At 39.2% G+C, this 22,975-nt stretch overlaps 1 protein-coding gene across 2 annotated transcripts in view; it reads left to right on the forward strand.

Moving 5' to 3' along the window:
• LOC113015435 (CMP-N-acetylneuraminate-beta-galactosamide-alpha-2,3-sialyltransferase 1-like) overlaps positions 1-22,975 on the forward strand; it is a 102,550-nt gene that overhangs the window by 74,338 nt on the left and 5,237 nt on the right. For both annotated transcript variants that reach the window (XM_026157475.2, XM_080296294.1), the window contains 3 exons: positions 8,765-8,944; positions 17,169-17,214; positions 21,707-21,826. In XM_026157475.2, coding sequence (XP_026013260.1) covers positions 8,765-8,944; positions 17,169-17,214; positions 21,707-21,826 — 346 coding nt within the window. The remainder of the gene's footprint in view (positions 1-8,764; positions 8,945-17,168; positions 17,215-21,706; positions 21,827-22,975) is intronic.

Below are 22,975 nucleotides of genomic sequence, written 5' to 3' on the forward strand. Positions count from 1 at the left end.
CGGAAAGAACCATGAAAGAGTAGTCAGTTCTGCTTAGATTCCCAACTGAATGAAGGGACCTGAAAATATCTCCATGGCAGCCATAATAACAGCTCACCTTAGCTTGTTCTGAAGTTCTTTTCTTGTGTGAAGTGTTTTGTACCATGGGCTTATAAATTAGCCTTTTTTAATTCGGTGAAATGCAGTCATACTCAGTCTTTCAGCACAAGTGTTGAAAGCCTTACTAAAATGCTTATACAGCCATAAAACAACATGGGCAGAGGGACAAGTATCTGAGTTATGCTTTAACAAAGCAGCTACATGTAAGAAACAATTGCTGTGACATTATTAACCCTCTATTGCACGACTTTTTAATTTTTGGGGAAAAAAATATTTCTCCCTATTTTGGGGAAGCTTTAGGGTCCCTAATAATATATCAATCATAAAATTTGACACCCAGACAAGAATAAGTGAAGCTGAGCACAGCGATACTCTTATGAATTCCCCACATCTTTCTTTGTTGTCTTAAGGTCAAGGAAAAGACAAGAAGGCTTTTTTGAGTCTTCAGTTGTACCCAGCTCTGCTTTCATTAGCCAGGCTTGCTGAAAGTCTTTAAATTTATTTGCTGAGCTCTGAACTCCTAAAGGATGAAGTTTAATGTAGATCGATCAGATTCTGTTTAGTTGTTTTTCTGCCAAATACGAAAGAAAATTAAAGAAGAAATATGGAGTGATGGAGGGGTCGAAATGCTTTGCAGCTTAAATAGACTGCCAAATTGGTTGTTTCGATATATGATTTAATGCTAACACTAATACAGTATATACAATCTTTAATTATTTAGCAGCCGATTATATTTTAACTGAATGAAGAAAAAAGAGGAATCCCCTAAAATCTGTATATATAATGGCAAGAAATTTAATTTGGGATGTGAAACGTGCTTTTATAAAGCAAAGCCAGTTTTGTCCACTTTGTGCTACGCATAAAGATTTACAACAGAAACACAAGGAGATACTGTATCTTCTGAGGGGATGCAGTTCAGCTTGTCACACAGAGTATGATAATGAGGAGATGTATGGGTTTGTGTGTGTGTGCTTGTGAAGGTGAATGCCTGTGTGTGTAAAGGAGAGAAAGAATGAAGTCATAGTGGGTCTGGTGGATGTGTGCAATAACCTATCCTGCGGATTCCTCAACATTTCCCCCAAATTGTGTTGTAATTCAGTCAAAAGATTATTCTTGCTTATAGTTAGTTTCCATTCCATCACTTTTCCATCCAAAGGTTAATAACTGCTCATCGAGTGTGATGTACAAGATGAGGGAGGCTTCGTTAGTGCTCACTTAACAAGTCTGAGTGCTCATTATGTGTTTGCACATTCTACAAGTTGAGGGCTGCTTTAACAAGAAGTGTGAGGTGAGGTGAGGGAGTGTGCACGGGTGTGTTTGCTGTGTCAGGGAAAGGACATTAATGGTTGTTGGCTGTCCTGGTGAATGCCTATTAGATGAAGAATTGATTGAAACATCCTGCTACTTAACTATAAAAAGCTCACAGTGTAGTAGCCAAGCTTTCTTTGGGTGTCCACAGAGCAGACTGCTGCTATACATCAGACCGTGCTCGGAAGGCAGGTAGATAATATCAGCTGTCGTTCCAGGACAACTGCAAGCTATTTACTATACCGAGCAGGCGGTGCCAGACTGTTGTAGAGACATCATAAGGGAGAGATATGGCTCAGAGAATCCTGAAATGTAATCTATGGGTGGATTTTACAATCGTACAGATGGTGTTAGAAATATCACTTCCAGGAGCGAAGAAAATGCTTCCAAGCATATCAAATATGACAGGTTATTCTATGCATGCAGTGTTTATGTTCCAACTAGCGTAAAAATAAATGTTATCTTAGAAAATGCTTACAAATGACAACGGTGGTTGCTCATATAAAAAAGTGTAAAACAAAGAGGTCAGATACAGACAGATGTTTATAAGTAATGTGTGTCAACTTAAAGATTCGCATTATTTTTTATTCATTGCTCTGAATGATGTCAGTAAAAAGCAGATATTTCTTAATCTGTTGTTTTTAAGGCAAACAGCTTTGGCTCCTCCCACCTACTGTTCAACTCATTTGTTTACCAGGGCAGCAAATCAGAAGCTGGTTTAAAGGCAATGGAAGGGGTGATGAAACAACTTCTTTCAGACATAAGGTCAAGATTTATTTTTTATTTTTTTTAATTCTGAGTCATTCACAGCTATTCCAAGAATAGAAAATATGGGGCTGAAAATGAGCATAATTGGTGTCCTTTAAAACACTGGGACATCTCTTCTTTTGTCTCAGTTCTTGCCTCATTCGTGGTCCCATAGCTTTACTCATTCGATAAAAATGTAAATTGCGATTATTGGTCAGTGGAAACTTAACTGTTAGGTTTTAAAAAATGTACAGACACTCGGGTTTTCAAAGGAAAGCAGCAGCAATGTGGAGAATAGAGAGGATTCTGAAACACCAGTGACCTTTAAAGTGTTAGTCAGCTATTACATGCTGCGTGATCCGTAAGCATCAGGCTGCCTTATGGAACTCTGGGGTTCTTGGCTGTGAGCATTTTGGGTGCAAATACATAATAATTGGACAAGTAATGTGCAACCACATGCCGGCAGGCAAACAGTCCTGATATTAAAGCTGTCATTATTCATTTATCAGCCTCACACTCCTGTTTTTATCCTTTTTTAAGTAAGTAAATAAACAATTTAAAAATACAATTCCACACACTCATGGACCGGGACCTGCACATTTGCAGGTTTTCACTTCTAGCCTGAGTGCAAACTGAAGTCCATCTGATTCCAGTGATGTTTCAGTCTCAAGGCTATCAGTTGTCTTGACTGAAAATATGAAGACGTACAGTAACAATGTAAATATATTATCTTAACTGAGCCTAGACCAGTGTTGGGGTCGTTACGTAAAAGCAGGGAAGTATTACACGTTACTTGTTACCTTTCGTAAAAGTAATACATTACATTACTCCAGAGAAAGCAGTTTGTTACACTACTTGTTACATTACTTTCACGCTACTCTGTAAAATGATCTGAAATATGCTGTCACATGATTAGCAGTTAACAATATAAATCTTAGGCTGCAGTCCCACGCACCAGCAGAAATTCCCATCCAGTCGAGGACACACATAGAATGTTTTTTTTTTATATTTACACAATAAAATGATGACCATGATCGTTACTGTCATTTCTACAGTAAAAACATGAACAAATAGAAATGGAGGCTGCGAGGCTGACTGCCCATCATTGCCTTTGTTACCAGTTCAAGTTCAGGCTGCTGCTGCTCGGCTGGAGTCGGCATGCACTCAACTTTATCATCACTCTGGGTTCTTGGCTAGAGTGATGATAAAGTTGGCACCGTGCACTTAGCACTGTTGCCTCACAGCAAGAAGGTCCTGAGTTCAATTCCACCATCAGGCCGGAGTCTTTCTGTGTGGAGTTTGCATGTTCTCCCCATGTTTGCATGGGTACTCCGGCTTCCTCCCACTTTCCAAAGACATGCAGTTAGTGGGGATAGGTCAACTGGAAACTCTAAATTGCCCATATGTGTGAATGTTTGTTTGTCTCTATGTGTTAGCCCTTCGACAGACTGGCAGCCTGTCCAGGGTGTACCCTGCCTCTTGCCCTAAGACAGCTGGGATAGGGTCCAGCCCCTGGAGCCTATCCCAGCTCCAGGGGCTGAAAAGAATAAGCGGAAGAGAATGGATGGATGCATTTTGCCCCTGTTATTTTTGATTTTTTTTAGACATTTAAGCTATAAAATTGTGCAAAAAAGTGTTCAAATGCTGCATACAAAATAATTAGAATGTAAGAAATGTGTCTGATGCTTAAAACTCAAGGGAGAGGACCCTCAGACTTGCCGGCTAATGTGGCTCTCCCATTGATCTCACAAGCTTTAAACTACTCTGAGGAGTTCCAAGATATCAGCTAACATTAGCAACACTGATTAGCAAGCCACATCCACAAGCTGTATGGGTGTGTACACAGGTACAGGTAGCAGGCACGGTCTGTGGGGACTGACTCACCTCAAGCGGTTGTTAGAGGAACTGCAGTGCCTGGCACTTCCATGTTGGGTTCATTTCTTAGCTTGGTCCACACTTACGGACTGATAACATCTTTAGGAACTGGCACCAGATGAACCGATCATCGCTGAACCACACAGACAACAAACTTTCAGTCACTGTTTGATTTCATCCATAAATAAACATTCAATAAGTTACGATGCCATGAATTGATAAGCACAAAGCAGCTGTTAATCCACACTGACAGGTTTGCTGCAGTGCTAAACCCACGCAGTGCTCCTATTTGAAATGAAATGCTTCAACTCCAGAAAACCATCTGAGGTGGAAAAAAATTCAAATGAATCCTGTAAATATATGCACATTTCAACCTGCCTCTTAGATTTGAGCCACTAAACTTGAGTGAGGCTGGTTGATGCTCAAATTACTGCATTTATTTATTTTTTTAAACTTATAAGCCTCATTCACCTCTGCTATAAATACCACTTAAGAGATCTGTCATAAATAAAAAGATTTCCTCTCTGATTTTCCTCCCTTCACTGAGAATGAGTTATGTGTCCTGTTTTTATGCATTCCCTTAAAACACTGTTGACATTTTATAATTTCCTGAATCTAATTTCCTGAATCTATCTATCCTGAAGCAACTCTATGTTGCTTCAGGATCTGAATATTAACTATTGTTTGATCGGTTCAAAAAGATATCAGTCAGAGCCATTAAATACGTTTTTTAGGCGGGTTTTTTTTGCCCATTGATGTCTTCTGTCTTTTCCTGGGTATTTGTGGGTTTCCTGTGCATGAGATGGGCTTTTCAAAGGCCCACTACATCTGCTTTGGTTTGTTTCAAGCCCATCTGGTGCAAATTTCCAGTGCCAAAGGGGTAGTTGAAGCATAAGTTGAATATTGATTGAATATTGTCTGATATATTTGCTTCCTTAACATAGCTGACTCCACACGCACGCCACAACATTAAGTGAGCGAGCAGCCCACAACAAGGTGGCTTGTTGTGTGCCCATACACATTTGCATTCATGTAGTACTGACCTCTGTAGAGATGCATGGCAACATGTATGCAGAGGCTGAAAAATGAAGCCAACACAGAAGTGCTAAAAACTGCAGTTCCTTTAACAACCACTTGTCAGTTCCCATTTAAAGATGATGACTGACTGATAACCCCGCCCTGTCCTCCAAATATGGTCACAAACCGACACATGCTACGCAGCCAAAACGTTAACAAGTCTACAAAGTGGGGAATAATGTCACCAGTGGTTACGTCTATCTTTTACATCTACACACATCTTTTCTATGTGCACAGCAGGTCTTCAGACGAATCACGTCCATTCTTCTAGTTAAAATGAGTAGCAATTTTCTACTATTGAGAGAAAGATGATAGAAAAGTGCCTCACAGTGCCTGCACTGGTTTTGTAAGATGTTAAATTAGATATAGTTTGCTGTTGGGGTTATTTCTGGGAAGATGGAGCAGGGTCTGTTTTCCTATTGTGTGTCAGTGGAAAAGGAACAATATCTGCATCGAATTCTATTAAAGCCTAATCTTGATTCCAGTTGTCTCCCAAACACCTGCATAATAGCTGGGATGTAAATTAAGGGCTAAGAAAAGCTAACACAAAGTAATGTGGTGCAGATGAAGAATATATCTGAATGCACTGCAGGAGTAATGAAGTCTTCACATTTTACTATTTGGTGTTGCTTGGCCCTCTTCGGCATACTTTTTCATCTGCTCTCGACGGGATGCATCCATTTGTAGGGCAATTTTAAAACTCCCAGATGCTGCAGTTACCATTAAGGAAGAAATCTACCAAAGTATTCCTGTCAAAAAGTGCTTTTTTTCTAGTGACATATTGCACCATAAAGCCTATCATCAGTGCTTCTCTTCTTCCATACTTGACAGTTTGAGCTCAGTCAGAGCCATAAACCTAGTTTGTTATACATGAACCTCATCAAAGTAACAAAGGACTACCAAACAGCTGTTGAAACCTGACTGTTTTTTCCCTGAAATGGTACCATTACTTACAAATAGAAAATAAACCAATGCTTCTTCTGTCACGTCAAGTATAAAGTAGACTAAACAGTGTCTTTAGGAGTTCTGTAGGTGTATTAATATGAATGGAGATATTATGTAGTTTAAATGCTTTATGTATCATAATATTCAGTGGTGTGCTGTTAATAACCGCAGTCACATCTGGTGCCGCAGCTTTATTACTAGTAACACAGCACTCTCCTCTGTGAGTAACTGCCATTCCTACCGCTCCACAGCTACTTTTGTCATCTGTTGCATTAACACTGTCTTCGTTTTCATGAGCTTGTTTAATGTTTGATGCTTTTTTATAAAAGGCTTAATGGTTCAATTACATATTTACAGTTACAGCTACATATACTTTATTCTTAGACTCAATGGCTTTGCACGAATAACAGTTCAAAATTATTCTCATTGATGCTTGCTCAGGTTCTCGGTGCAGCCCCTCAGTTTATCCATTGTTTAGAACGAACCTTTTTAGCTGCTTTCCCTTTAGCTGAACTTTCTTCTGATTGGCTCCCCGATGTAAACAGATGATCTAATGGTATGTGTGTGGTGCCTTTGATGATCCCACCTCGAGCTCTCTGAGACGACCAAATCTATTCTAATTTACATCATACAGATTCAAAAGTTAAAAGCTAAAAACTGAATTTTTAGAGCAGCCTGATGCCCGAGCTTTTGGGCTTTAGAAACTACTTAAACACTGGCTGACCTCATTACTAAACGTTTCCCATGTGTAGCATAATCATCCAGCCTTCTCATAGTATTTTGTGTGTGTGTGCTTGCTGCCTGTATGTTGAGTGTTTTTTACAAGACAAGGACACGGGCAATTCGTTTCATTTTTTATGTATATCATACCAAATCACAAAAACAGTTGCCTCAAAGCCCTTTATATCGTAAGGTAAAAACTCTACAATATTACCAAGAAAACAGAGAATATCCTAATAATCATATAACCCTGTATGGGCAAGCACTATGGCAACAGTGAGAAAGAAAAACTCCCTTTTAACAGCAAGAAACCCCCAGCAAAACCAGACTCAGGAACAGGCAGCCATCTGCCTCAACAAGCTGGGGTGAGTGGATGAAGACAGGACAAAGACAGGCTCTGGGTGATACAGTACTATAAATAAAAGGGGGTTGTTTCAAATCAGTTCAATTCAGTTTTAGATAATAGTGCCAGATCACAGCAACAGTCACCTCATCCTACAATAATACAGAGCAAACCCAGCAGTCAAACAACCACCTTTGAGCAAACACTTGGCGACAGTGGGAAGGAAAAAAGGTCGATGCTAGTATACTGGAGAAGAGAGTCAACCCATTAGTTGAAACTCAGATTCAGGGGAAACAATGCTGTTGTCGTCCTGACTGTGGATCTTTGGCTGGACCGTTCCTTACAGGCAGGAGTAAAGTCATTTGAAAAGGACTCAGAGTAGAGCTGCTACTCCTCCACATGGATAGGAGCCAGCTGGTTCAGGCATGATGCCAACTGGGCACCTCTGGGTGAGGTGTTCTGGGCATGTCCTACTGGGAAGAGGCCTGGGATGGACCCCAGATAAGCTGTTTGATGTGAAAGGGAGGCTTAGGCTGCTGCGTCTGTGACCTAGTACCAGATAAGTTGCTAAAGATGGATGGATGGATATTTAAGGATCAAAATCATTTGCCATATCAAATTAAAAATAAGTTCATGAGGTTTTAAAAGAAGGTTTTCTGAGAAAAAAGAGGGAATTTCCAATTTTTATATGTTCAAATACCTGAAATTCACTAAAGAATTGAAATATTCTACTACCATATCCGGTCTAAAATAAAAAATAATATAATATCTTAAGCCCTGGGCCAAGCATTTCAGCACCAATTAGAAGTAAAGTAACAATCATCCGCTCGTGAAATATTTTCCAGATGCTGCAACCGCTTTCTTAAATTTTACTTTTATACCCAGACTGTCACTGTCTCAATTTGTGCAAGGTCATTTCAAATGAAAAGTCGCAACATCAAATAACCCAAACATTTTGGTCAACCATAAATAGCTGCAGCAAAAAGAAGAAGAAAAAAAACAATTAGTCTGTCAGGAGTCAAAATGATTCAAGAAGCAGTCTGAAAATATCACATCTCTGTCACCCAAGAGTCAGTAATGAGGAAGATGATATTGCCCAGACCAGAGCGCTCAAAAAGGTGTTGCTAGTTACATAGGTCAGCTTCATGATTTCTCTTTCCTCTGTGTCACTTTCTGCCATTGACCAAAACCAACTGCCAGTGTCAAGCTATGTTCCTGCCAATTACCGCTCCAGTTTAAGAGAGTATTGTTTGACATAATGAAAGGGATGTTTCGCCTAGCTTGCCAGGTGGTAATTGTTGATCTCAAAATTACTGTCTGGATGCCCAAAAATGGGAGAGCAGGACAAATTGTGCTTTTTATTGTTGTCTTTGTCTCTCACAATCATGGCTGGTTTTGTATGACTCAGCGACATGTGGTTTGGGTGACATGAGAGAATCTTGATAATTAAACACATGGTCTATAAGACAGACCCTTTGAAGATTATAGGGATTCGCATAACAGCAGCCAAATGGTTTCCATCTTTGTAACATGTGGGTGAAATAAAACTCACTTTGAACTGTCGAATGAAAGACAAAGATGGCAAAAGCACTAAAGTGGAAAGAGAATGTGTGACAAATAACTCAGAAAAGTCTTCTTCTATTTCTGCAGGATGAACCAGGCTCCCACCAGTGGTTTTGAGGAGGATGTGGGCAGCAGGACAACTCATCACGTCATGTATCCAGAAAGTGCCATAGACCTGGACAATATTACTAGTCTGGTGCTGATCCCTTTCAAGACTCTGGATCTGCAGTGGATTATTAGTGCTCTGACCACTGGCACTATTAAACAGTAAGTGAACATTAAAGCTGCGCTCATCTATAATTCCACATTCAAAATGGATTAAATATTGATGCATAATGTGAAAGACTGTCAGTGAAGAACCCACAGAGAGTTGTAACATAATGTCATTCTTCTCACTAATCTTATATTATGGGCAGCAACTTGTTTAAATTCACCCGCTCTCATCTTTACTGTTTCCACCTGTAGGCGGTGGACAGGCTCCATCTGTTCACCACCAAATTGCTGCCAAATTTAACAGCAACATATTCACTATTTAGCAGCTAAAGAGTTCTTTTTTTTCCTGAGAAATCCTATGTTTTTCAGTGAACTCCAAATCAATGGAGAAATGGCGCTTTGAACCTTCTGCATGCCTAAAGCTGGGCATATATACGGCTATACGGCTCGAAGCTTTGATACGACCTGAGTGCTCACACTATGCGTCCAAATTTGCGTTTAAATATTATATAACTAATATATAACACAAAATCTGTCTCTCTCTCCCTCTCTGTCTTTCACTCACACAGACACACACACACGTACCACCATCAACTTTGCTAAATTGCTAATGAAGAACATAATTGAGCAGCAATGTCCATCCAGCTCTTTTCTCGGTTGTTGCAGTCGTGATAGTTTTGTGAGGCCACATCGAAAAGGTTTGCCAAAGTTCTACAAGTTGGGCCTCCACCGCTTGTGTCCAGATCACACGCTGCACTGCCATTCTGCTCTGTCTCTGTCATTTCTATTTCTGTGTTTGTGCATGCGCAGTGTGAGAGGTTGCGTTAAATCGACTCGTGGCACTGCTTCAGCAGTGCAATACCCTCACAGGAGGCGACCAGGATTTCAAACAGGTTTGATTTTCTCGTGGCCACACGATTGCTGATTGGGAGCTGGCGGCGAGGTGTTAATTGCTTCGCATTATCCCATGTATACTACATGATGCATGACACACGATTAAGGCGAAACTCGTGCCGATCCCCAAAATGGTTGCATAAGTGAAAAATCATCCCAAAATGGGCCAAAAATCGCACAGTGTATGCCCATCTTAAATGGGTAGTTTGTTGTTAACAAGGTCTAAAGTGACTGTTGCATTGCCCACAACTGACCTTGAACATGTCACTAGCCTATTGCAGATGAACTCAAAGATAATAAAAAAGGCCAGTTGATGCTTATCCAGAATTTAGAGCTGTAACAGTAGATGTCACAGGTTTTCCAGAATGGATACATAAATGTTTAGTCAGTATGAGCTCATTAGAAGGTTTTGTTATTTTAGCTTTAAAGAAATGTATTAAACAAAATGTATTAAATTGTGGAATCATTTAACATATCATATTTTTATGTATAACTATATTGACACTTAAAATTGATCAATAAAAATAACTTAAGTCAGAATTTTTAGGTCCAAAAATAGATTTAGCCAGACCTGCAGCAGCCAGTTTTTATGCAGGAAAAATATTTTGTTCTTTTGAACTGTATTAATTCTAGACCGACCATAATGTATTTATAAGAAGTTAATTACAGTAAAGCATAAACACAGATCACAGGTAATTTTTTTATATATAATTAGCACAAAAGTGTGTCAAAAATCCGGAGCCAAAATGATAATCTTTCTCTGGCCGATCACTTTTGGAATCTCGCTTTTTAGTCTATTAAAAAGTAACAACACTCAAAAAAGAACCTCTGGGAAAAAACAGAGTTTGCTGCAAAACTGATTGTTGACAAAAAGAGCAGGGTCATTAGTCAAAGAATCAAAAGTGTCCCCAGAATGTTTCCCATAAGCACATGCTCCAACAGTGAAAAGAGACTCTTCTGGGCCCTCACTTATATACAGGATGGGCCATTTATATGGATACACCGTAATAACATGGGAATGGTTGGTGATATTAAAGTCCTGTTTGCGGCACATTAATATATGTGAGGGGGCAAACTCCTCAAGATGGGTGGTGACCATGGTGGCCATTTAGAAGTCGGCCATCTTGGATACAACTTTTGTTTTTTTTAATAGGAAGAGGGCCATGTGACACCATCCATCCAGCCATCCATTCGCTTCCGCTTATCTATTTTCAGGGTCGCGGGGGGCGCTGGAGCCTATCCCAGCTGTCATAGGGCAAGAGGCGGGGTACACCCTGGACAGGTCGGCAGTCTCTCGCAGGGCCAACACACAGGGACAGACAACCTTTCGCACTCACATTCACTCGAACATTCACACCTAGTGGCAATTTGGATTGACCAATAAACCTATCCCCACAAGCTGCATGTCTTTGGACGGTGGGAGGAAGCCGGAGTACCCGGAGGGAACCCACGCAAACATGGGGAGAACATGCAAACTCCACACAGAAAGATGTGATGGTAGAATTGAACTCAGGACCTTCTTGCTGTGCGGCAACAGTGCTAACCACCGTGCCACCGTGCTGCCATGTGACACATCAAACTTACACACATCAAACTTATTGGTAATGTCACAAGAAAAACAATGGTGTGCTTGGTTTCAACATAACTTTATTCTTTCATGAGTTATTTACAAGTTTCTGAACACTTATAAACTGTGTTCAATGTGCTGCCCATTGTGTTGGATTGTCAATGCAACCCTACTTCTCCCTCTCTTCACACACTGATAGCAACACCGCAGGAAAAATGCCAGCACAGGCATCCAGTATCCGTAGTTTCAGGTGCTGCACATCTCGTATCTTCACACTATAGACAATTGGCTTCAGATGACCCCAAAGATAAAAGTCTAAGGGGGTCAGATCGGGAGACCTTGGGGGCCATTCAACTGGCCCACAACAACCAATCCACTTTCCAGGAAACTGTTCATCTAGGAATGCTCGGACCTGGCACCCATAATGTGGTGGTGCACCATCTTGCTGGAAAAACTCAGGGAACGTGCTGGCTTCAGTACATAAAGAGGGAATCACATCATCATGTAGCAATTTCAAATATCCATTGGCCTTGAGGTTTCCATTAATGAAGAATGGACCCACTATCATTGTACCCCATATACCACACCAAACCATCACTTCTGTTGGTCCAACAGTCTTGGAGGGATCCATCCAATGTGGGTTAGTGTCAGACCTATAGCGGTGGTTTTGTTTGTTAACTTCACCATTCACATAACAGTTTGCCTCATCACTGAACAAAATCTTCTGTGTGAACTGAGGGTCCTGTTCCAATTTTTGTTTTGCCCATTCTGCAAATTCTATGCGCCGATCTGGGTCATCCTCGTTAAGATGCTGCAGTAGCTGGAGTTTATCCGCCGAAGGGATGTTCGACTAATGCCACTCTCCAGTGACATGCGGCGAGTGCTACGCTGTGGGCTCTTGCTGAATGAAGCTAGGACAGCCACTGATGTTTCTTGATTAGTGACAGTTTTCTTGCATCAACATTTTGGCAAATCCAACACTGAACCAGTTTCACGAAACTTAGCAAGCAATTTGCTAACTGTAGCATGGGAGATGGGTGGTCTCGTAGGGTGTCTTGCATTGAAATCTGCTGCAATGGCCCGGTTACTGCGTTCACCAGATATCAAAACAATTTCGATCCGCTCCTCACGTGTTAACCTCTTCGACATGTTAATGGCTGTGAACAAAGAGAAACTTGTAAATAACTCATGAAAGAATAAAGTTATATTGAAACCAAGCACACCATTGTTTTTCTTGTGACATTACCAATAAGTTTGATGTGTCACATGGCCCTCTTCCTATTGAAAAAACAAAAGTTGTATCCAAGATGGCCGACTTCTAAATGGCCACCATGGTCACCACCCATCTTGAGGAGTTTGCCCCCTCACATATACTAATGTGCCACAAACAGGACTTTAATATCACCAACCATTCCCATTTTATTATGGTGTATCCATATAAATGGCCCACCCTGTAGAGCAAAGAGCCACCGACTCTTGTCTTTGTTATTTAAAGTAAAAATCATGTCATGTATCACAAGCATACACAATATACAAGGATTGATATGCTGGCTACACCATGAATCGTCACTCATATGGCAAACATATCAGGCACAGCTTGACCTTTCCAGCATGCCTGCTACACAACACATCCCATCTACTCCCACTGTGTTCTGCCTGCTGACTGTATGACAGCATACTGTGGCAGTGCCAGCATGTAAGCATAGCCATGAGGTCAAATAGAGTTTAATTCTCAATAGTTACACAGAGTTCAGTTAGTCTATTTTTATTGTGTAACTAGACAATAAAAATGTTTTTCCACACAGGTTTCATGTAGCATAGATCATCCGAGAAGCTTCTTCAGTTCTAAGGTCAAATGGTGGGGACCTTAGAACTGAAGAAGCTTCTCGGATGAGAGGCGAAACGTCTTCAAACAACTTAAAGAAGTCCAGACACTTTTCTTTGCAATCTCCTTTGACTACGATGACCTGGATGACTGAGAACCTTCACAGACATTCTCTTTTATTCCGAGTTGGATGTGATTTGCTTCATTTACCATCTCATTTGTCACTGGAATCAGCTCAAACATTTTCACTAGCATGGAAATGTAAAAGCCCCAAATGCATAATCAGGCATACTTCATGTGCAGCATTCCCAGATTCATTTACATCCTTCAAATACCAGATTGTCACAGCAATCAGACTTGCTCAATATTGCTGTTTGTCACATAGCCATAACAAGGATAATCACTCACTTTGAAATTTTCCAGTAAATTTCACCTTCAGTTGTTTCACCCCCAGTGAACCATAATCATTAGCTTGATTACTGGACATCCAGGGAAAAAAATGAAGTCACCGCCAATTAATGCCACTGCCAATAACTCAATCACGCCAGCATGTTAGATGGTGCAAGTAGCCAAACAAATATTGCCCATAAATATGCAGTTGTCTTCCAACTCTGCCAAAGCAATCATTCTGCATCATTAAATTTCACTTTGCTGAGAGTAATGTCAGCATTAACCCAACAGCCAGTAGATCTTAAGTGGGAGATATGAGTTATTATCAGTTATTTATATTGTTTTACATTTTCTAAGCTTGTTAAATTAAATGGGGCTTTGAAAGGACAGAACTAGTTAAATGGACATATGGCTTTCTGTTTCTGGATAGGAACAAACCTTGCTGTACACGCACAAAAAATAAAATCTGACAAATCTGCATAACAGCCTGTAGTTAAATAAAAGAACCAGAAGGGCCTGAAAACAAGTTGTCATGTGCAGTACTGTGAAAAACTAAGGACACTTCTATAGCTTGTAGAACCATCTTTGATGCAGGAATTTTCTGTATGACTGTCGGTCACTCACGTCATTGCTTTGACCCACTCTTATTTACAAGGTTGCTTTAGTTCATTGAGATTCGCAGGTATTGTTTATGCAAACTAGGGCTGGGTATCGTCACTGATTTCTAGAATCGTTTCGATTCCGATTCACAAGGTCCCGAATCAATTCGATCTATGATTCGATTCAAGTCGATTTGAATCGGGGAAATTTTGCCTCAGACAGTCAGAAATATTATAATTCAGATCATGCATCAGTACATGTCCATATTTTTATATCTATAAAAATAAAGCTGACGCTTGCGAGACTTTATCAAAGGTGTAAGCATCACAGCAGATGCCTGTGTCAAAGTAACTGAGGATAAAACACAAAAAAACACGAAGGTGATTTTCCTGGCCTGGGATTCAAAAAAAAAATATTCTGTAGTAGATCAACAACGAAAGAAAACCATTAATCAACATCTGAACATTACCTGATGCTGCTGAAGTGAAGCAGAGCAAAGTTACAGAGGTAGTTTTTAGTTTTTTGCCAAATATCATGCTGTGCGTGATAGCTAGACATCGCCACGTTGATCTCATTAGTGGAAAGGACATTGTTTAAAGAGGGTTTTTTTTAAGGTTTCTTTAGATGCAACTCTATAAAGCTGTTGTGCCACTTTGTGGAACGATTACTAGTGGAAGACCTAGCATTACCAAGAGAAAGCTAACCACAAAAGATTAAGCAAATTGGAGGCGTTTTGTGTCTGCAAAAAAGAGCTCTAATTAGATTGCAGTGCAAATAATTGCATAAATTGTAATTTATTTTTATTTATTTTTTTAAATTATTTGATTTATTAAAATCAGTTCGGTAATATATATATATTCCTGGAAGGATTTTATAAATTTTATTTCTACAGAAGAAAGTTGAAAGTGGGGAGTTTATTCAACAACATTGTTATAAGACCATGAACCAATGAATCTGTATTATATTGAAGCTGTAAAAAATTTTAATTGGTATATGCTGAGTTTTAAGTATAACTAATAATCTGATATGCATAGAAATCTGTTGGGTCCATGAAAAACTGTTTTTTAAGGCTTGAAAAGTCGATTCCCACCTTCATAGTGGTCGCAGCAGATGGCTGGCCGTCCCTGAGCATGAGGTCTCTTCCTGTTAAAAGGGAGTTTTTCCTTCCCAATGTCACCAAGTGCTTGTTCAAAGGAAGCTGTTTGATTGCTGGGGTTTTCTCAGTATTGTTCTAGGGTCTCTCATTTTGCACTAGATGAATTAAATTGAATTAAATTGAATTTGCTTTGCGTATGTGAATCTTAAATAGGATCTGTGAGACTCTCCTTTCTCTCACAATAGAGTCCTGTCTTTCACTTTAGTGACTATATTGTTGTAGGACAGCCATGTCTCCTAATGCACGTTTATGGAGGCTGCAGGTCTGTCCGCAACTAAAATATTTAGGAATTTTCAGACAAATATCAAATGGATGCATATTTATTTCCCACAGGCTCCTCTTGACTGGGTCTTTGCCCCCACTGTGCCCACTTGAATTCCTGGAAACACTTTTCTCTGTACCATCTTCTTTCTTTAAATGAGACACACTTAGGGTTTTTCTGACAGCTAGGATGGGTGACTAAAATGTAAGCACAATTACTTTGCAAAGGCCAAGAGTTTGTGTTATCCTATTCGAAAAGAATGTATGTTATTCCTATTTTTTTTTTTACCATTTAATAAGTTTAACAAATTTATACTATGTTCAAGTAGAAGAAACCTCTATTAACAATTGAGTGTAAACATTTTTTCTTTCTTCACTTTGCTGCATTTTCTTTTGGTTCTTTATGAAGAATAAATCTGAGGGTTTCCAAAAAAATCTCTCCTGAAAAATACCCTACATGCTGCCTCTGAGGCCACAACCTTGATTAACCTTTTTTCTAATTAAACATCTTTATCTTTATTGTAGTTTGCCATGTATTTAGTTTTCATTTGAGCCTAGTAGTTTATCATGCAGTGTGTGAACATATGCACAAGCAGAGTGTGGAATTCCCATGGAGTGTAAATTAAGTTTATTAGCTTCTTTATTTAGGAAAGTAGAGAGTCCCATTTTTTGCATGTGTCTCTGTTTCCATTTGTGATGCGCTACAATCCACACAGCCTAAATGCAGCCACCTCACAGCACTGCACACACACCTCTATTTAAAAATCATGTGTTGTCACTAACAGCTCTGATGTGGGGAACGATGCAAAAAAAGAGGCTGACGGTGAGCATTAGTCACTGTAATGACTGCAAACTCTGTTCATGAGGTTTTAATTACTTTGCCTGATACAGGTGAGGAGGGACACTGGGCATTCATTTTTATACATCATCAGTGGCATTTCATTACAAACATGTAACCTGCCAGATGGTGTTCAGCAGAACATTTCAGGGGATGCTTTAGAGCTGGGGTATCAAACTCATTTTACATTATGGGCCCCATACAGCCCACTTTGATCTCAAGTGGGCTGCACCAGCTAAAGTCCCTTTTCTGTCAGTATAGAGAAGTTTATTTGTACATTTAATCATGAAGATTAATATTTTCTTAATATAAGGAAAATACATGCAAAAGTATGTTTCTGTAATACATGATTTGGGCTTAAATTATTAGAAGTGAATGTGTAAAATTACAGAAGCAGTTCTGGTAACTCCAGACTGTCCTGTAAGTATAAAACTGAAAGTTTATATTTTTTAACAAATTTTGTTTCAACGATTGTAAAAACTCTGTTTATCTATTAATTACTCACTTTGTTATAGTAGGACTGCTATGGTCATGAGAGAAGTCTTTATTAGTAAGAAGAGATTTAAAATTTATGAAAATAAAGTTAGAAATCCAAAATTTATGCCATCCTTCACATTCTCCAAAGCACTCCAGCTAGCTGGGTTGGAGTCTTTGTTGGGCCAATTCTGGCCCCAGGGCCTTATGTTTGACAACCCTGCTTTAGACAATTCAATGGTCTAAACTCCTGTAATTTTTCTTGTCTTACAGCACATATTTACCTGTGATGTCCAGGATAAAGGCAAATAAAGATAAGGTGAGTTATGACTTTATTACAGCATCAGTAGGCGCCGTTGTTTCAAGAGGAAAATGGGTAAATGACTTTTAAAGAGGGTTCACTGTTGGAGATTCACTTAAAAACAAACCGCTCACCTGGATAGTGTTTTAATAGAAACAGCTGCACTGAAGCCAACTGAGTTATTCTTATGCATCAGTGTGATATAAAAGGAAAAACAGAAGAGCAATTCTCCCTCAGCCAAGTGAGAATCTCAATGACGACGTGATCAGACTGCCAGTAAGAACATGCTTGAAGGCCAGATGAGTCATCCTTCACCAAGTTCTCAACAAGTAGATGAGTGCATGGGTGAACATGTAAGAGTAACGCATTAAGAAAATTTCCACGCATTAAACAACATAGTTCCAAAACCAATAATTTATTTGGAACATACAACAGCACAGGAGAGCCTGTGGAGTGGTTATGAACCCTCCCGCTAATGGAGCAAGGCTTGCGAGCTTGTCGAGAGCTGCACTCTGATAGTTTCCACTTCAAGCATACCACATCAATTTGGCCGTCTATTAAAGACGCAGAATTTTTCATGTTCACATGTTCAACCCTTACACCAGCTTCCCAGCATTCACCTCTAGGCTCCTGGGGAATTTTTACTCATCTCTCCCAAATTTGTATCTGTATCATATTTGCAGGGGCTGATGAGCTCTGAGACTTGATGCCAAACTCATAACTGTATTCAGCTGTTGTAATGAATAAGTCATTCCAGATGTGAAATGTCTGCCCGAAATATAATGAATGTAGGCTACAGCAGCGGCCCTTATTTCCCTTCACGCCGGTGATCAGTCATCGGTCACTCTGTAGCGTGTTGAGGTTTGCGTTGTAATTTCAGTCCCTCTTGCAATGCAAGTGTTACTTTCAGCTCTTGTTTGTGACCTCCTTGTTCAAAGGAGAGTGATTTTGTCATTTTTTAACTCCTTTATATATATTTTTAACCATTTGTGAGACAACATGTTGAATTTCTTGGCATTAGCAACAGTAATGCCAAGTGTATCACATTTGATACATGAGTTTTTGAGGCCTCTGCGTCATCATTGTGATTGTTTTTAACCATAACTTTAATTCCCTTATATGTTTTTGTTGATTTAAGATAAACTAACTGTGAGCAGTAAATTGCACAGAAATGCCAGATGTAGCAAAAGTTATACAAACTAAAACTTATAGATGCAAATTTATTTGAATTTTCTGGCAGTTGTTTCATGGTTCAGGCTTTAAAGGTTTTAGAAAATGATCAGGACGATTAGAATGCATAAATATTTTATAATAAAAGTACTGACATTGAAATGTTTGTGCCATATTTTAGTATGACTTGAACTGCGTATAAAGTAAAGGTGCAATCGGTTATGTTTTTTGTTCACTTCACAAAATTAGACTGCCGTTGTGAGAACCCCAGCAGGGTTAGAGTCACTGCAAATCCATACAAAGTTTTGAGTGAGTACTTGAATTTTTATGAAATGCACTGAATCATTTCTATCCTGATGTGAACGTGTCACAGACCCTGGGTTTTTGGCATTTACTGTTTGATTTCCTATATTTAGTGTTCTGAGTCTTTGGGTTTCATTTTCTATTTAACAATATTTTCCTTGTAGCCTCAGTTTTATATTTATGTTTTCTTACCTTTAGTTTTCTGATCTAGTCTTCTTTGATCATAGTTATGTTGTATAGATCACTTCCTTAGGTTTCAGGTTTTCTGCCTCTCTGGTGTTTCCCTGTAATTTGTTGTCAAATCTCCATCCCTGTGCCAGATGTTTCTTATTATACCTCCTGTTTTGTTTGGTAGTCTTTTGCTCCTGGTGCCTTATATTTCCGTCCGTCTGTGCCTTATTCCGTCTGTCCAGCCAACTGCTCCCTTTTCACCTGATTAGGCCTTTGTGTTTTTAATAGCTTCAGTTGCCCTTTGTGTTTGTCGCAATGTCTGTTTATCTCACTGTTGTTTGTTTTTATGTGTTTGACTGTCATGTATTCTGTTTCTCTGAATTTTTGGACAGTTTTCCACCATTAAAGGTGAGCCTTTAGTTAAACCTGCCTGCCTGTAGAGTTTCTGCCTGCTTGTAAAGCTTTTGGGTCCAAAGTCCTTCAAACTATAACAGAATGGCTCCAATGATGACAGTGCACTCATCCACTGGTCAGAAAGGGTCATGGAGTGGTTTATTGTGTATGAAAATTATGTGAATCACATGCGGTGGTCTTCACTGCAATCATAGCAGAAGTTCAGTGCTTTGAGGTAATTGCACACTTCCCGATTGCATATTCTTTTTAAATAATCGTCACATTTAAAAGATTCAGCCCATCAAACAAATTACAATATTATTCAACTATAGCTTGTCAAAAAATAGAATGCAGTGTTTCACCCTCAGCTGTGAAAGGCTGATGGGTTATTGCCATTACATGATCGGCTGCCTTGGCATCAGAGTTTTTAAATGCAAAAACGAGCGAATGAGGTGAGGTAGGATTTTGAAATTGAAACCATAGGTGCATCTTCTTAAAATTTAGGACGAGTTTGAATCTCAGTGACATAAACTTAAAGGATAAGGTCAGAGGTCAGGTTTTCTGAAAATCTTGTGAATGCGATAACTCAACATTGAAGCGATGTAGGATTTTGAAATTGAAACCATAGGTGCATCTGTTGGAAGCTGATGGGTAGCACTTGCAGCCACCAGTATTTTTTAATGATGATTTTATTTATTAGGGGGAAAAAATATCCAAACCTACCTGGAAGATGTAATTTCACAAGGTAAATGTCACAAGTCAAAATCCAGGCTTCATTACTTCCAGATATGTTAAATCAAGAAATAATTTAAGTCTGATAAAGTAAACTAGGCTAAAAGATCTAAAAACTAACTATGACATGATATAAAGAAGCAGGTGAGAAACAAAGTCATGGAAAGAGTTAAAAGGTCATTTCTCATGGCTTAGGACTCCAGTGAACCACAAATGAGAAAACCTGGTGGAACGCTGGCGAACCTTAACAGGAGTGGCCAGCCTACGAAAATTACTCCAACATTACATTAATGACTAATCCAGATGTCCACAAAAGAACCCAGAAAAAACATCTAAAGAACTGAGATTTCCAAGGTGAGAATCACTTCTGAGAAAAAAAACAACACAAAGGCTCATCTCACATTTCCAAAAAAAAACATCTTAATGAACTTTTGGAGAAATATTCTGTGGACTGACAAGACAAAAGTTGACCTTTTTGGAAAGTTTGAGTTCTCTTACATCTGGATTGAAAAGAATAGCATTTAATAAAAAGGAGATCATATCAACAGTCAAACATGGTGTTGATCGTGTGATGGTCTGAGGCTGTTTGCTGCTTCAAGACCTGGACAGCTTTCCAAATTGATGGATTCATGAATTCTGCTCTCCAGAAAAATCCTGACGGAGATTGTCCACCCTTCAGTTTGAGCTCTGAAGCTCATGGGCTTGATTATGCAGCAGGACAATGATCTGAAGAACACCAGCAAGTCATCTGCATGGCTCAAAAAACAAAAAACAAAATGAAGATTTAGGAGTGGCCTAGTCAAAGTCCAGACTTAAATCTGATTCAGATGATTAATTAAGACCTTATACAGGCCGCTCATGCACGAAAACTCTTTAGTATGACTGAATAAAGACTAACCTAAAAGGAAGAGTGCAACAAAAGACTGAAAAGACTCCTCGCAAACACTTCATTGTGGTTCTTGCTGCCAAGGGTGCCACAAGCATTTTTTAGTTTTAGGGGTCAAGTACTTTCACACCAGGCCATTAATAAATGAAAATCATCATTTAAAAAATGCTGTTTGGTTTTACTCTGTTATCTTTATCTAATACTAAAATTGTTTAATGATCTGAAATATTTAAAGTTGCAAATATGCACAGCACTGTATTAGAGGATCAGTGGCAATAAAAAAATATTTTAATGCAGTCAAGACAATTTCTAACAACTACAGCCACACGAGTGTAGCGTCGACCGAGTGTAGCATCACGCTAACAGGTCATGCCAGTTCTTTAAAAATATCTTTATAAAATCAAATAGAAGACACAAGTCCTGTTTTCAACTTGAAGTCAACGCTCTTTAATCACACAGATGATAGCAGGGTGTTTTTCAGTGGCTACTGACGTCAATTGATTCCATAATATTCAAGAGAAAAAATTTTTGTGTGTTGTGTGATCAAGGTGAAGTGGAGAGTGTATCTTATTTTCTTTTACACTTTACAAAGCATGATGTGGTAAGAGGGTTTATTTTCCTAGAAAGGGCACACAAAGCACATTCTGGGCACATCTTGGCTTTATTTTGTTGTCTCTAAGTTTATACCATTATCCACTTTTCTGAAGTGTACCATAAAGAATTCGATTTGGGGCCCAGCACAATCTGCTCTAGACCGAATATCTAAAAAGCAGTCTGCACTGGTGACTTACATTTCTTCATTTCCTGATTTTGATAAATGACAAAGGAGTAGAAATTCTTCTCACTCTTTTTCAGGTGTTGATTTACAGTCCAACATTTTTCAAATACGTCTACGAATCGTGGCTTGACAGTCATGGACGATATCCTTCGACCGGTTTCCTCAGTTTGCTGCTCGCTGTCCACATATGTGATGAGGTAAGGAGAACTACTCTAATAGGTAACATATGTGACTGCTCAGTCATTCCTGCCAACACCTCCATTTTTCATAAGTTTCTCCCATATTTCCCTGCCAATTCCCTATTTATTGTTTTTCCTTGGATAGTCCTCTAATTTGTGTGACCCTCAAACTTCATTATGAATAACTGTCATCCTGGTATCCATATTTTTGTGTGTTTATCTGATGTGTTCTAAGATGTCAGATTGTTTTAGAAATACAGTCCAAACACTGCAGATAATTTCAGCCTGCAGTGATGTCATACTCAATTACATCAAGGTAAAATGATAGAGTTGTGACCTGGCAAAGATTGAGGAACAGACACAGATAAAATATCCGCACATATCAAGAAATTAAGTATTTAATAAACCTAAAGTGAGCTATTTCAGACCTTCTTTGTTTTCATTTTGATCATTATGGCTTACAGGTAATGGAAATCAAAAATAAAATATTATTAGAATATATTATTTTGAGTTTAAGTAAATTAGTATTCAAGTATTAGAAACATCATGGATCTCCTGGTTTAGTTCAATACACACAATCACAATCGTGGGGAAGACTGCTGACTTGACAGCTGTCCAGATGACTATCATCAACACCCCACAGAAAGAGTGCAAACCACAGAAGGTCATTGCTGAAAAGCCTGGCTGTTTTCAAAGTGCTATATCAGGGCACATCAATGGAAAGTTAGAGATTTATGTTCAGTAGTCCAGTGTCCTCTTTTCAGTGGAGGACACTGGACTTAAGATGAGGACATTCAGCATTTCATTTGAAAGTCTGTCTGTCTCAAAGTCTGGAGTAAGAATGGAGAGGCACAGAATCTGAAAAGAATCCAAGCTTTATGGAGATGCCAATTTAATTTTCCAGCTGGACTTAGCACCTCCTCACACAGCCAGTACTGCTACAAAACGGTTTACTGTCAAGGTTGTTTTAGTGTGCTTGACTGATGAGCCAGCTTGCCTAACTTGAACCCCATAGAAAATTTATGACATATTGACAAGAGAAAGATGAGAAACTCCAGACCAAAAAAAAAAAAGACCAATGGAAGAGCACTATAAAAGCAACCTGGGCTAATTCCTAACCAGTGCCACAAGCTGAGTGCCTCCATGCCAATGTGCTTTGATGTAGTA

This window comes from Astatotilapia calliptera, chromosome 22, assembly GCF_964374335.1.
Source record: "Astatotilapia calliptera chromosome 22, fAstCal68.1, whole genome shotgun sequence".
Classification (NCBI taxonomy): Eukaryota; Metazoa; Chordata; class Actinopteri; order Cichliformes; family Cichlidae; genus Astatotilapia; species Astatotilapia calliptera.